The sequence below is a fragment of the Mycteria americana genome, chromosome Z (assembly GCF_035582795.1).
Source record: "Mycteria americana isolate JAX WOST 10 ecotype Jacksonville Zoo and Gardens chromosome Z, USCA_MyAme_1.0, whole genome shotgun sequence".
NCBI lineage: Eukaryota > Metazoa > Chordata > Aves > Ciconiiformes > Ciconiidae > Mycteria > Mycteria americana.
Window position 1 is genome coordinate 10,385,863 of NC_134396.1, and position 15,745 is coordinate 10,401,607.

The 15,745-nt window shown below is 40.1% G+C and overlaps 1 protein-coding gene across 3 annotated transcripts in view; it reads left to right on the plus strand.

The window, feature by feature from the left end:
• The window catches only part of PARP8 (poly(ADP-ribose) polymerase family member 8), a 120,938-nt gene that overhangs the window by 40,389 nt on the left and 64,804 nt on the right, over positions 1–15,745 (plus strand). For all 3 annotated transcript variants that reach the window (XM_075527394.1, XM_075527396.1, XM_075527395.1), the window contains exon 3: positions 15,023–15,060. In XM_075527394.1, coding sequence (XP_075383509.1) covers positions 15,023–15,060 — 38 coding nt within the window. The remainder of the gene's footprint in view (positions 1–15,022; positions 15,061–15,745) is intronic.

The following is a 15,745-nucleotide window of genomic DNA, read 5'->3' on the forward strand; positions in this document are numbered from 1 at the left end:
GTTTCCAGGGATGGGGCCTCCACTACTTCTCTGGGCAACCTGTTCCAGTGCCTCACCACCCTCCTTGTAAAAAATTTCTTTCTTAAATCCAGTCTAAATCTGCCCTCCCTTAGTTTAAAACCATTGCTCCTTGTCCTGTCACAACAGGCCTTCCTAAAAAGTCTGTCCCCGTCTTTCCTATAGGCCCCCTTTAAGTACTGGAAGGCTGCTATAAGGTTTCCCTGCAGCCTTCTCTTCTCCAGGCTGAACAACCCCAACTCTCAGCCTGTCCTCGTAGGAGAGGTGCTTCAGCCCTCACATCATTTTCGTGGCCCTCCTCTGGACCCGCTCCAACAGGTCCATGTCCTTCCTGTGCTGAGGGCTCCAGAGCTGGACGCAGCACTGCAGGTGGGGTCTCACCAGAGCAGAGTACAGGGGCAGAATCACCTCCCTGGACCTGCTGGCCACGCTGCTTTTGACGGAGCCCAGGGTACGGTTGGCCTTCTGGGCTGCGAGCGCACGTTGTCGGCTCATGTCCAGCTTTTCATCCACCAGTACCCCCAAGTCCTTTTCCGCAGGGCTGCTCTCAATCTCTTCATCCCCCAGCCTGTATTGAAACTGAGGATTGCCCCAACCCAGGTGTAGGACCCTGCACTTGGCCTTGTTGAACCTCATGAGGTTCACACAGGCCCACTTCTCCAGCTTGTCCAGGTCCCTCTGGATGACATCCCATCCTTCTGGCCTGTCAACTGCACCACTCAGCTCGGTGTCATCTGCAAACTTGCTGAGGGTGCACTTGATCTCGCTGTCAATGTCATTGATGAAAATATTGAACAGCACTGGTTCCAGTATGGACCCCTGAGGGACACCACTCATCACTGATCCCCATCTGGACATTGAGCCATTGACTGCTACCCTCTGGATGTGACCATTCAGCCAATTCCTTATCCACTGAACAGTCCACCCATCAAATCCATCTCTCTCCAATTTAGAGAGAAGGATGTTGTGGGGGACTGCATCAAAGGCTTTACAGAAGTCCAGCCAGATGACATCTATTGCTTCTGCCTTGTCCACTGTTGTGGTAACTCCTTTGTAGAAAGCCCCTAGGTTGGTCAGGCAGGACTTGTCCTCAGTAAAGCCATTCAAGACAGTTGGCTGTCTTGAATCACCTCCCTGTCCTCCATGTGCTCTAGCATAGCTTCTAGGGGGATCTATTCCATGATCTTCCCAGGGATAGAGGTGAGGCTGACAAGTCGGTAGTTCCCAGGGTCCTCCTTTCTACCCTTTTTAAAGATGGGCACAATGTTTCCCTTCTTCTAGTCACCAGGGACTTCACTTGACTGCCATGACTTTTCAAATAGCATGGAGAGTGGCTTGGCAACTGTGTCAGCTACTTGCTGCAGGACTCTGGGATGCATCTTGTCAGGTTCTATAGACTTGTATATATTCAGGTTCCTCGTGTGGTCACAAACCTGATCTTCCCTTACAGTGGGAGGGGCTTTACCCCCCTGGTCCCCATCATGTTGTCCATTGACTCAGGAGGGGTGAGGAGAGCAGTTGCCAGAGAAGACTGAAGCAAAAAAGTTGTTGAGTACCTCAGCCTTCTCCTCATCTGTTGATACTAGGTCACCGTGCTTGTTCATCAGTGGAGGTACGCTTTGTTTAACTTTCCTTTTCTGGCTGAGGTACCTGTAGAAGCCCTTCTTGTTATTCTTTGCATCCCTTGCCAAGTTCAGCTCCAGCTGTGCCTTGGCCTTCCTGACCCCATCCCTACACAACCGGGCAGCGTCCCTCTACTCCTCCCAGGTTACCTGTCCCTGCTTCCACTGCCTGTGCAGTGTAGATGTCTGAATCTGATTTTTTAATCTCTGAATTTAGGTTCCTCAGTACAATGGCCTCAGTAAACAGGGTGACAAGCACTTGCAGCTGCATTACTGCTTCCACTGATGCTTTCTCTGCAGTCTGGGACGCTGCTGGCTGAACAGTTCTTCAAATCGCTGCAAGTGCATGTGGTGTCAGTGAGACATCAAGAAGGGAGGAGTTATTCTTTGGTGTTTGATCCTTTTTTCTTTCATTCTATAGGTTAATTGTTTCTGTTCTCTTTATACCATCTCATTTTTCTTTACGTTAGTCTTCATAGCTGTCTTTATTAAAGGCTCTGAGGAGATCTTCAGATTAAGAGCTCTGTAGTAGCGAAAGACTGGTTTTAATCTCACATTAGCAGAAGACTGAAGTTTTCTGGCCATGTTTACTTTCATTCTCTAGACTTACTGGAAATACTTAATAATAGAATGTCTGATTACAAAACTTACTGCTCACAGGCCGTTTCCCATCTTCAGGATGCTTTCCAAATTTTGGTGATCGTTTTGGTGGCTGAGTGTGTTAAACTGTACAGACAGAGAAAAGAGTAAGGAAAGGATGAAGGGAGTACATCATCTCTGACATTGTTTTATTGCAGATTTGCTGGTCAAGAAGCTGAGACCAGGCTAAAGCTTCACTTTTTTTTAAGTCAGTGAGAGTTTTGCCCATTGAATTTAATGGCGCCAGGATTTTATTGTGTATTTTGAAAAGTGTGTACCAATTTTGAGTACCTTAGCATAAGTCTTATTTTACCAGTTTCTCAAAGGTATTTACATGCTGGCCTCATAAAAGGTGCATAGGCAGCCGAATCCCTTTGAAGATACCTAAATTTCTATAGAAATCCACAATAAAATGGACATTTTTATACGTTTGTGAGTCTAATGAATTATCTAAAATGGTGGATATGTACTGATGGGATTTTCAAGGGAATATAAACAGTTTAGGTGTCTAACTACTATTTCTGCACAATTATTGTTGCCTAACTTTGTAAAATTTGGACTATAAGGCCTTATTTTTCAAAACATCTGATGGTTCCCACTGATTTCTGTTGGAGATGTAGAGGGTCAGCACACATGAAAGGTAAATCTGTGTCTAGAAATCTTCGTAGTTACTAATCACCTTTTGAAAATGTGTGCATTTTTTCTTGCTGGGAGGCATATAGCAAGTCACTGTAACACAGCTGGGAATAGAACTACCTCTGCCTTTGCAAGAATACAGGGGCTTCCTAAGTCAGTGCTTCATCTGACATGTAATTAGTTTTTTGAGAAGACAGGGATCTAATTAGGACTAGTGGAGGGATTTTTTAATTGTATCTTTACAAATTAAAATGGTATTCAAAATGTAACTACATGTTGGGGTAGGGTACTAAAATTATCTTTTATTATTTAGTTTGCTTAGCATTTTCTGTAGGAATGTCTGCCAGACTATATTCAGGTATGGTTGTTTGGGTATAGTATCAAATTAATACTTTGTGAGCAGTCATGCATCTAGAAGCATTCTTTGGCCCAAGAACAGCCCATGTCTTTAGAAATTGTTCGTTATTAGATGGGCTGTTACTAAATATGCCCAAATGCAACAAAAAATAGTGCAGTATGCTTTCTTTTGCATTCTGTCATGAAGAAGACATCAGTGTGTGATATTCAGGAACAGCTAAAATTAATGAGAACTTAGTGGAAGAACTGTTTCAGAACTTAGCCACTGCTGCCACTTCAAATGCATAAAAAGTGCTTGAGCTGAAATTCCCTGCTGCTATTATTCTGTACACTACTGAAATATAGTACAGGGGTATGCTTTGAATTTTTTTCCATGAGTCACATTGAGAGTCATCAATGTCATATTCAACCTACAACTTTGCTTTCCGAGCTACTGGTGAGAAAGGCAAGTAACATTTTACTCATTCATAACTCATTGAAACTAGCAATGGGAAACATGTTTGTTGGTAACCTTCCCAATGCAAAATTTTTGCATTAATTTTACTTCAGCTCCTTTTCTATCCTGACTTTAAATGGCTATGTGATTAGCCCTCTACCCCTTCCCTGGGAGACTAATTCACTGTTTAATGGGTTCTCCATTGCTGATTTTCAGCCAAGTTATACTTTTTCCTCTAATTTCACCTGAGTATGGCTTGCCATTTTCCCTTGGACCATCGTGTAAATATGATATCCATCTTCATATTTGCGCTCTGGAAAACAGGTCTTAGCAGTAATCATATTTCCTACCACGCTTGCTCATTGCTTTGCTATAGTCTGTATACCTAGCTGTCTGAACCCGTTTAATTTTTTTTGCTCGCCAACCTGTTCTGCCAGATTGGTGATTGTTTCTTGATGATTCCTGCACTGCCCCCCATTTACTGACATCTTGCTAATGCTAAGGACACCCAGGATTGAATGTTGTATTTGAAGTGTAGCTGTGCCGTCAGACTGAAACTGTCATATCTGAAAAGAAAGCAAAAAAAAAAAAAAATCTTTTCTTGTTGTCATCTTATACTGAATTTTCCATTTTATTTGCTGTTCATGAGTGCATGCTGTTTATGACTGTGGTATAGCGGCAGAGATGTTACAGGTATCCCAGTGAGGCTCCAGGGGTGAGAGTTTGACGCACTCTCATGCTTCATGTTGTCCCTTGCACCGCTGTAATTCTTGGGTCTTTTGGGCTGAGGAGGCAAAGCCTGCTGGCATTGCAGCTAGCTGGATAGCACCTCCTTTTGTGTCTCTAACCACAGAAAACTGTGGGTTTGACCATGTTCGTGTAATGGGACATGAGGATGAGCCAACCCCACAGGTCTACCAGCAATCCTTGCAGCTGTGTGGCATAGGAGTTGGGAACAGTGATTGTCGCCTGTGATTAAAATGTGTGCCAGATGTGGGTCTGTGGTGTATCATAATATAGCAGTTTTCAGAGGTGGTGGACACCGCCTTACTAACTTGACCAGGAGACTGTGTGTACCTGTAAGCATTAAATAAATAACTGTCTGTAGGTATGCCAGTAGTCCTGAATTATGTGAATGCATTATATCAGCATGAATAAACTGGGTTGGGCAATTTCATATGTAACATCTATTGAAAATCTTGCCCTATGGGATTTTGTTACGTTGAATGTGTGCAAGAATATGCACTTTTAGTTTAGAATATTTCTAAACTTTTAGTTTAGAATATTCCTAAAAGCCGTAGTTTGACATTCAAATTCTGTATTTGGAAGTTATATATTGAGTTTGTACTGATGTTAATGGAAGCTATATGTATGGAACTTACAGGAAAAAATAGTGTTAGGCCATAAATACAGTATTTCAGCTATACCAAGAAGTATTGGCGACTTTGGGGGTGGGGGGGGGCAGGGTGAAGGCAAAAATTTGAATTCTGTGAGATACCTCAAAGAACTGAAGAGAAAGTGTATCTAAATTTGTTACTTTTTCCCTGCACAGCACTGGCTGTTGCACACCTCATTAGATAAACAAGCAAAATGCCAACTAATTAATGAATGTGTAGAGTGGTCTAAGAAGGATGCCTAAGACTTTTCTCCTTTGCTGAACACTGCATGTAAAGGAAAGAAGCCATTCCTCTTGTTAGGAACACTATGAAGTTAAACAGTGAATGTATCCAGGGTTTTCTATGGGCTTTATTTTTGTTTTTAATGACTGGTAAGATGCTGGAATTATCTGCTAAAATGATGGGGTAAGACTTCCTATGACAAGATGCTCTCTTCTGTTGCTTAGATCACTGTAACTGTTCGGTTTGCAGTTTGCCTTGTGTCTCTGCCTTGGGATCACGGTTGTTTCTTTTTATGTCCTTTTATTTTTGTTTTGAAAGATCACGACAGAGAGGCTTCATACAGGGGTTGGACAGGGGGTTTCTGTTGAATTGATCTGAATTGAAAACTGAGTTACTAGAATTACAGCCACAAGAGCCCCCAAACAGCCTTCCAATAGGAACATTGTGGACCAAAACCTCATGGCTTTAAGATAACTCTTAACTGGCTCCAAAAAGAGGATATCATGGTTGCTTCTGACAGCAATGCTCCAAAATGAAAAGAAAGAAGCTGAAGAGAGGAAAAACTTTCTTCCTTAAAAAAAAAAAAAAAAAAAAAGAAACTGTGGAAAACTCATAGTGGAAGAAGATGGGCCCAACCCTGGAAATAAGGTGCCCAAAGGCTACGATCTTATCTGCTGCTCTGGCTGCAGCTGAGCTGGGTCAAGAGGTTACTGTCCTGAGTTTGTTTTGCGCTCAGTGTCCTGGGGAAGACTGAAATTGGATGAAGAGCTAATGGGGAGGATGGAGGGAGAATTCAAACTACAGGGAGCAGTGGAGAGAAGGAAGAACACAGAGGAAAGGTTTAAAGAGTATCCGTGTCGAGGGGAGGGAGCTGGACCTGGTCAGACAGGGTGACTGCAAGAAGAGGTGGCTTTTGTAGTTCTGGGTGAAATGGTCTGATTCTCGTACAGTCTGATTGTGGGCAACCTGGCTTTGCACACATAGCCATATTTTGATGTAACTCTTTCTAGAATGACACACAGCACGCACTTTTTTTTGTTCCCCAAGTGTCCTTGATTTGCTTATTTCGTAAGTGCTATTTTTATTTTTAGGAGTGCCCTCGTGTTTGTTGGAGTGATGATTAATCCTGTAGACTTCAGTGCATTTACTAGAAGTTGCCGTGCCTTTTTCATTGGATGCTTTGCAAAAGGGAAATGGTTGAGCTGCAGTCTTCTGTATCCCCTTTATTTGAATAACATGCTAAATCAAGCGGGGCTTTATGAATAATGTTCAGCATTTGATTTAGGTGCATTTTGGTTGCGTGAAAGGACCAGGAGCACAATTATTCTTAGTGACAAATGCAAACATATAATAACTTTGACTCAGCACCTCTGTTCCTCCAGGTTATGTCAAGAAATGAAAGCAGTGCCAGTTTTGGTGCATTGACACTGCTCATCTCTCTTTGGAATAGTTCTCATTTCTCATCAATAGATGTGCCTGGGACTTTTCATGTGTCATCACACACGTGCATTCTCCAACGTCTAGAGGAAAAGATTACTCAGAGTCACTTGCTATTCTTTTCTGTGTAATTGCTGGGGCACCATGGGGAGCTTTGACATATAGTGAAAGGAGCTTGTGCACAAATTTCAATTCTGTGCAAGCACCTGGCTCTATCTAGCAGCAAAAAATAGCTGTGACTGATGCTGGGTCATCAGTTATTGGATCACAATGGATATGGAAACTCGTTAAACTAATGTGTTTCAGAAGGAGATTTAAGGTGGCCTGTATATCAGAAAACAAATTGCTGACATGCAGACACACACATTCAAAACATTTTAAAGGGTACTTCAAAAGCTGTTTAGAAATCCATGAAGCTTGTTTTAATCAGTAATCCAGAAAATAGCATGGATGTGAAATGGTTCACAGTCCAGTTGTGTAGCAAGCTGCAAATGTAAAAAAAGAAAAAAAAGTGCTCACCAAAATTTGCACCCTTTGGAATACATCTTGAAATTTTTAGCAAAGCGATTAAGTGCTCGTTTCTAGAAATACCAGGAGTGTGGTAGGGCCAGAAGTCTTGTATTTTCTGTGCAACTTGCCTGTATCTTCTTTGTCAAGTACTAAAGTCTCCCTTGGACTTCAGTGGGATTTAATTCAAGTTCTAAATTCTGCAACAGAAAATAAAATAAATTTTAATGTAAGGAGATTATTCTTGCTGCCCTTGATTAACAGTCACTTTTTCCATAGCTGTGCTAATATGTGCATGAAAACTTAGGTCCACCTCCTTTTAATTTTTGTCTCATTTGTGGAGACTTCTAATTCTCTTTTCCAGAAGATACTAAGGTTGTTTTTCAGTAATTGTTATTTGATTTAATAACATCAGTTTTTATTTCACTGCTTAAAAAGAGACACAAGTCCTGTGCTTCAGTATTTCTTTCACTGTGTGAGAGAGCAAAAAGCCTGGATATTTATTTGTATTTTAAAAAGCCTTATGCAGACTTTTATTTTCAGGACCATGTCATGTCATGTGCTATCTTCTGTATTTCTAACTCATGTTATTCTAACTACTGTTTGTCTGTCTGTCTGTTTGGAGATGCACGTCACTTTGTGGTTAGTGTTTTACGCAACTAGAACTTTTTTCAGTTCCATTTATGTTTTTGTCACATTACTGGCACACTATTTTCAAGGTATCATGAATGAATGGAATGCAGTACTTGTTGATTTGTATTAGTGAATAGTATTTACTTCACTCATTGATGTGACTTGCAATACAATAAAATGTGTGTTATTTTATTATAAATGTACCTTTATAAATACATTTTTAAAGTCTCCGTATTTTTTACTACTGACATTGTGAATGCTAGCAATAGTTGATTACAAAATTTACTTGATAAGAAAATTCAGAATGCTGCCATAGTTTTATGTATATTTCTGAATATGAGCTTCAGTGGAGTGCTTCCTCAGCTGATGGAATCTTTCAAAAGCTCCAGAGTGGAAGAGCAAGATTATTTTTCCTGTAGTGTAATTGCATTGTTTTTTAAGAGCTCCACTGAAAGGTAATGAAGTGTTTAACAGCACAGTAGTCATACATACCAAGTAGTGAAGTATTTTGCTAATTCACTTGTTCATAAATTGTCAAAAAACCTAACATTTATCATTCACTCATGGTTGTGGCAGTTGGAGCACCAAAAGGAGAGTTTGCATTAAGTTTCTTTGTCCTAGCTGTAAGTAACACCGTAGTAATTTTTGCTTATTTTTCAATTGCTTTTATAGTTATTTTGTTTGTTCTGTTTTCAACATAGAACAACAGGGTTGTCTCCAGGCTGAGACTTTGGAAGGCTTGTCTTTTGGTGGTGTCCATTAAGCAGAGAGATCTTTTTGCCATAGAAAATTGCTGCTTATGGCTGCTGGGTCTCTTCTGTTATTTGCATACATGTCATCTTTGTATAAACTGGAAGAAAGACTTGGCATTGAAGCCTTTTGCAGTGTGTTTAACTATTAGTTTTGAATTGTAATTCTCTTCAGAGAATTTCCTAATTCAAATAAGGTCAACTACAAGAAAAGATTAATGGAATTTTTTTTTCTTGTTAAGTATTCAAAATTTTTTGTGTACATAGCCTACCTAGTTTTTCAGCTGGCCAATGCCTAAATGCCTTCATCTCCTACCAATTCTCAAGGCATTTGTTCAAAGGTCAGATATTTCAGGAATGCAACTTGAAAGTTTTGTTTGGATGGGATCCCACAGTACGTCTTCTGAAACTCATAATTTCCACCCTGTATTTGTGATATGATTTATTGCCAAGCCATTAGGTTTCAAACTGGATCTCAGACCAGTTACTAGAAAAGAGAGTGGCCTGTGTGCATGGTGGAATCGTTTTAGAACCATTTTTCTTTCATTTGAGGAAAAAGTCTAGTCAGAAGTAAAATAGTATGAAGGGTCTGGGTTCAGGATCGAATAGCGGTCTTGCAGTAGAAGAGGAGGCTAAAGGCTGTGAACACAATAGGAATCGATTAAAGAATTTGGAAGCATTTTCACAGATAAGGAAACAAAGGAGTGAAGATGGGAGTGGGAATATATTCTGTATAATTAGTGGACATTCATGAAATGTTCTACTGAGGCATGTTATGTGTAGATACTGAAGATGAGTAGTAATTTTGAGAGTTGATAGCTAGAAATGGGTAAAATAATACAATTTCAGTTGCATCTGTTCAATTGGACGTTATTCTTATTCCTTCTTACTGCCTCACCTAGAAGAGAGTAAAAACATCAGGTCTATATTATGCTGTGCTTTCAGAAATGTTATACAGGTCATTAAAAAGGCCCTTCGGCCCAAAGTTTTCACCAGTATAATTTTATTTTTCTTATCAAGGTTTCACTGATCTTTTCTTCAGCTCACCAACTTGTTCAGAAGTTGACACTGCCATATAATCAATACCACAGTAGCATTTAATCTTACATGTTTGTCCGTAGCTTACTTTGCTGAGTCTTAGTATTTTTCTTCAGGTATAAAGTTTTGTGCATCCTATTAACTTACTGCGTTACTTCACTGAGGAGCTAGACCTGGGATTTTGGATATTGTAAACAAAAAATAATCTCTTCTGAATTCTGTAGCTCCAGATGCATTAAGATTAAGAAAGTCCTATTTACTCTTTTCTTATATCTTGTTACAGATTGGCATTAGACTACCATAAGATTCTGCAAGACAAAAAAATCTTGTTTCCTCTCTTCAGCAAGTTTGCAACCTACAACATTAGCACATGCAGCTCTGGCTCTCGTAGAGACAGCTAAAACTGGAAGAGAAACTATATCACAATTTCCACACTTAATAAGGCAGTAAGTCAGCTGTTGCCATGGGACAGAGCTGGTTGAATTGTCATAACCGTTCCATAGGCATAAATCTTAGACTTGTACCAGATGCTTCACGCTGTTCCTGCTGTGCAAAACAGCTGGAAATTCAGTTTAAAGGATTTCTTTCCTAGAGAGAAACTACAGGTGGCATAGAGAGTTGAGATAACCTGAATTTGATGGGAAGTCATACACTCCCCCTCCAGCATCACTGTTGTGGCTTCAGGGTGCATGTCTGATCCTGGGGTTTGTACCGTGATAGGTAAAAACTACAGTTCAAGGCACGGGAAACAATCTTACAAATTGATGTAAAGAGGTGAAACTGGTTCTCTTCCTTTTTATGAATGTGCTTTGTCGCAGTAATTTTTGCTTCGCTGCCTTTTCAGTTTTCATGGATTTTTTTCTTTGCCCCAGAGCTTCAATTTTGGGATAATATTTTGCCTGGTAGTATAATCAGTTTGGACTCTGGGCTCCTTTTTAACTAGCTTTGAGAAATTATAGTTACGTCAAATGCAGGTGAATCTGCTTTTGGTGAATCTGCTGAAATTGGGACATATTAATCTGAAAAATAGCAATTATGTGGTGGATCCCCATCTAGTTGATGAATTAGTTCTCAAATGCAGATGGACCTTTGCGGATAATCTTTCTGAAGAAGGAACAGATATGGTTAAAACACATTGGAAAATGCTTGCAAGGCGTCCCCTGTGAGTAGAATTGTTACTAAGCTAAGACTGTGGATTTACATGTTATTATTTCAGGCAATAAGAAGTTTACATTAAAAACTCACAAGCGGTGAAACATGACAACTCTCACTAATTTCTCATATAGTGCTTTACTGTTTGTTAAACAACAAAAATTTTACTAGGCCATTTCTAGTATGAAGCTTGTTCTGAGCTTAAGGGTCAAGAAACTGTACTGTAGGATGCCTTCTGCAGAGAGTCTAAGCTGAATAAAACAGAAATAACACCATCGAGGCTTTGTTTACACCCGAGAGTTTAACTGTGTTCGTGTAGCTGAAGCAATATAACTGAACGAGCAAGGACGATGGTTGTCTGGTTAGAATGTGTTTATGGGAATGGAAATAAATTAGAGTGCTATAAGCTGTATTTATAGCAATGTAACTGCAACAGGGTTGTACAGAGGAACTGCATTGCCAGAAGGAAAAATCACATCCCTCACTGGAATAATCATATTGTACTTCTACGTGGGGGCCAGGCCTAAATTAATTCCAGTTGCATTTCTGAGTACTTAAACAAGAAAGCTGCTTCAGTAAAGGCTTTCTTTGGCTCTGAGAGGATTTAACACTGAGACGCGTTGAACATCTGCATCTTCACTGAAGTCTGTGCTTTTTGAAGGTGCTGTAAGCCATCACAGTCCTGTGTTTCTGTCTTGGCTCTAAATCTCATTGAAATCAGTGGGAAAACACTTGGGTGGCTGCAGGACAGGAGCCTCTTAGGAGACCTTTGTTAGCCTGGTATATCTTGTTTTCTGACAAATCAGGTGCACAGTCGGTAGGAAGCAGTTTATCCTGAGTGCAGAAAAATGTGCCAAAGTGTGATCCTGTGTGACAATCGCAGGGGCAAGCTGGGACACAAAACCAAGTTTTGTTCTGTTCCGTAGCTTTATTTCCGCTTCTTGCTTCCATGGCGTGCTCATAACTAACGTAAGATTACAAGCCCAAACAAAACACCGCCACCTCTCTCTGGGGGCTCAAACAAGCCAGTTATTCTCCCCAAATACACGTTTAAATATGTGTGAGAGGAATGGCCTATCTAAAAGGCAGTTTCCACAAGAGCGTTCTCTGACATAATGCTTCACTGATACTTCTCAGAGTACACTGATACGGGAACACTGAAGAGAGGGCAGCACAGAGATCCCAACATGTGCTGAAGTTGTGAATTTAGATGGAAAGAAGACAATTGGACATTCCCGGGGGGGGGGGAGGTGGACAGTTTGTATGTGAAGAGTGTAAGAGTTTCAGATTAAACACACCCAGCATAGTAAACTAATAGTTCTGCTGAGTCAAGGACTAAACTAAGTTTGTTCTGTTCCTAAACTAAGTCAGTAGTGTTTCTAATAAAAACTACTGGTTTATTTTAATTGGAAGTAAATATCACATTTTCAGGCATTTTGTTCTTTAATCTTTGGTTCACATCTCCTTTAAACACTTTCCTCTGAAGTGGAAGCTCAGGCTCATCAGATTCCATTGCTATTTCCAACATACTACCATTTAATTTTGGTTTGGCAGATAGATTTTCTATTAATGCTTTTCAGATGGAGGTGACATCAGATTTTGGTGGCAAATTTTTTTCTGTAAGGGGACTTTTTTTTACTGGGATCACAGAATAATTTTACTTTACATGATTTTTACCTTTCCTTTCTCCTCTCTGATAATATTCATCTTAGTGGTGAGACCACTGCTGGATTCAGTGGGCTCTGGGTCAGACCCTGAATTTGCTTACAGTCATTACAGGATCTGGTTTGAGACTATTTCTAACCTGCATCTTCATGAACCTTTTCATTTTAGTTCCATCTCACAAGACCTACAGCATATTTTGTTCTTACTAGTTTCCATTTAACGTCGCCACAGCTGCTGCTGCCACAGATACCACATGATGAAGAAGAAGGAAGAGAAACACATTTTCACAGGGTTTCTGCACATACATGCATAGTGTAATTATGGGGGGGATGACTTGTGCAGACTACCTGGTCAACCTCCCACTCAAAGCAGAAGTGAACTTCGAAGTCAAGTCCAACCTCAAAGTTAGATTAGGTTGCTGAGGGCCCTATCTAGTTGAGTTTTGAATGTCTGCACTGATGGAAATTCTGTAGCTTCTTCAGCCCCTGTTCTTGTTCTCACTATGAAGAACTTTTTTTATATACATACATGGAATTTCCCTACTTTCCTGCAGTTTTTAAGTTGGATTTAGATGTTTTTTTAAATTAGAGTGTGGAGTGAGTTCTAGAAAGATTTTTCTTTTCTTGGAATAAAAGTCCACATTTGAAGATAATCCTATATAACAATAGTCAAACAAACCCATACACAGCAATTCTGGAGGCAGCAGAGGTATGCAAGCAGCCAGTCTAAAAGAGTAAGACTGAACTACCTCTTTCGGTAGTAGAAGTCATGGTTACAAACACAATGTCTAGAAGATGGGTTTTGGTAAGAACAGGCCCTTAGTTAACTTCTTGAGGAGATTTTTGGTGGGTTTTTTTTTTTGGGGGGGGTTGCACCACAGGGCAAAATTCTCCACATTGAGATATAAAATTTCCTTATTTTGGAATATTTTCCTATTTACGATAGTCCTATTTTATGCCATGACAGATAATTAGATTTAGGTGCCCCAGTCTTTAGGGAAAATACTCCAAGATGAGGGGATACAGATGCTGCCTATTCCAAATATCTGAAAAATAATTAAAAGAGAAAAATCATAAAATGTTGAATTTAGACAGTGATGGGATTTAATTCTGGCTTGACTGAGGCTTTCAAGAGTTGTGTGGCTAAATCTGTTGTCAGCTGTAATAAACACTCTTTCTGCTTCAGTTTATGTGAACATTTGCAGCTGTTGAAGAAACGGGCATCTTTGTCCCTTAGTCAAACAATACATAAAATGAATTACGCTAGAACAGGTGATGTGCAAAAACAGGTGACAGAGCTGTGCGTAATAGATTCACTTAAAGAAGAAAGTGTGAGGAACCTACTTTTTCGTATTGATTGCCTCCTACAGCCATTGGATTGTGAAAGTGGAGCTCATTTAATGGAAGTCCTTGAGAGAGAAAAAAAAAAATCATACATGGTTTTATTTTATAGTCTACATGAAAGTTGCATTCATGTAATTTAGAAAGATCCACTGAATCAATTTTCAGCAATGTACAATACATACCAAAATTTATTAAGAGGACTGTGCCATCCTGCCTTTGTCTGTCTGGTTAACTCACTACAGACATGAACACATGCCATGTATTATTTAAATGTGTAAGTTGATACATACCACTTATAGGATTTAAAAGTGGAAAGAACATGAATTATACAACAGAAAGCTTTCAGTGTGCTGCAGAGTTGAATGTTTTTAATGCAGAATGAAGACGCACATTAACCTTAAAAAAATCAGAAGGACTTGGTGGGTAGTTAGATAACTGAGCAGATCATCATGCCCATTTGTCTTGCTCTCAGCAGTGAATTTAGTGAAGATCTCACTGGGTGGTAGGGAAAGCACATGTGTGCTGAGCTGGAGGACCAGGACGGTGTGTTTGTATGACTCTTTTCTGATGAAATAGATTCAGGTAATCCATGTAGTGACTGGCTCTTTCAAATTTGATTTGAACTCAGCTTGACAAAGAGGTACAGGTATCAAATAAAATTGCCAAAACTGTTATAAATATGGGGTTTTGATGAGAGGAAGGAGCCCAAGCCATCCAGAGCCTTTGCTGAGACTAATGGGAACGTACAGAAGTGCCCCAGCTATCAAGAAAGGCTTCCTACTGAGTCTTGAGTCAACCTCAGAAACCAGATGCAGGGAAGACTGGGGTTTTCTAGTTCTGGTGTTCAAAGAACAACTTTTTTTTTTTAAGCATAAGTACGAATATGGTGAAATGTTACTCTAAAGCGAATATAATGCAGTCTTGATACTCTTTTTAAGAAGGTTGAAATTGGGATGTGCCAATTTAGCAAAGTAAGCTTTCAAAATGGGCATGATGCTTTTTTTTTGGGTTGAGCACTTCAAAAGCCATCAAAATAGCTGTTACCTTCTGTCCTGGAAACTGTCAGGAACCTATAAATAAACATAAAATAATACAGCAGCAGGAAAAAAATGTTATGCCAGCAGTTAATGTTGTTATTAATTCTGTTGTTTCTTTTTTTTTCTTTTTACAGTATATCCTATTCAGTGCATGTCTCTGAGGATTACCCAGGTACAGTGCAACATTCTTGTCCATGACACATGTATGCATGTTACCACAATTTGCTATATTCAGATGAGAATATGTGAAAGGGTGTTGATGTCTTCCAGGTGTATCCTTGTGCTAATCATTTTCCATTAGTTAGATTATTTTCACAGTCATTTCTCCTTTCCAGGCGACATTTATCAGCTGGGTCAGGGTGAGAAAACCTGGTTCACAAGTTTACAGAGACTGGAGTTTGTGATGCTTTCCGTGTCTGGAGCCAAAAGTGATAGGAGTGAGAAAGCACCCAACTCCTCTTTGGCAGGGTAGATAAAGCTTGATCTTTCAAGAGGCTGAGCAGTCTGGCGTGAGGCCAGCAAAGCACTTCTGCATTAGACCTTAATGAGACTACTCACATTCTTCAAGTTAAGCCTGTGGACTGTGCACTGATGCTTCTCAGGGTCAGCTGGAGCCAAGGGTTTATGGGTATGTCTTTGGTAATGTAAGCTTGCAAAGCTGTTCCCAGCTGCTCAGTCCTGCCTCCCTTTCATACTCTGAGCTGGGTTGGCAAAAGCGTTTGTGTAACTGTGCAGCCAATCTAGACAAGGGGAATTACTCATATGAAAGACAACCAGGCAAGAGCAAAAGCTAGTTTTCAGCTAGATTATTGCCCCAATTTCCTTCACAAAGAGACTGCACAGATACTTCAGGTGGC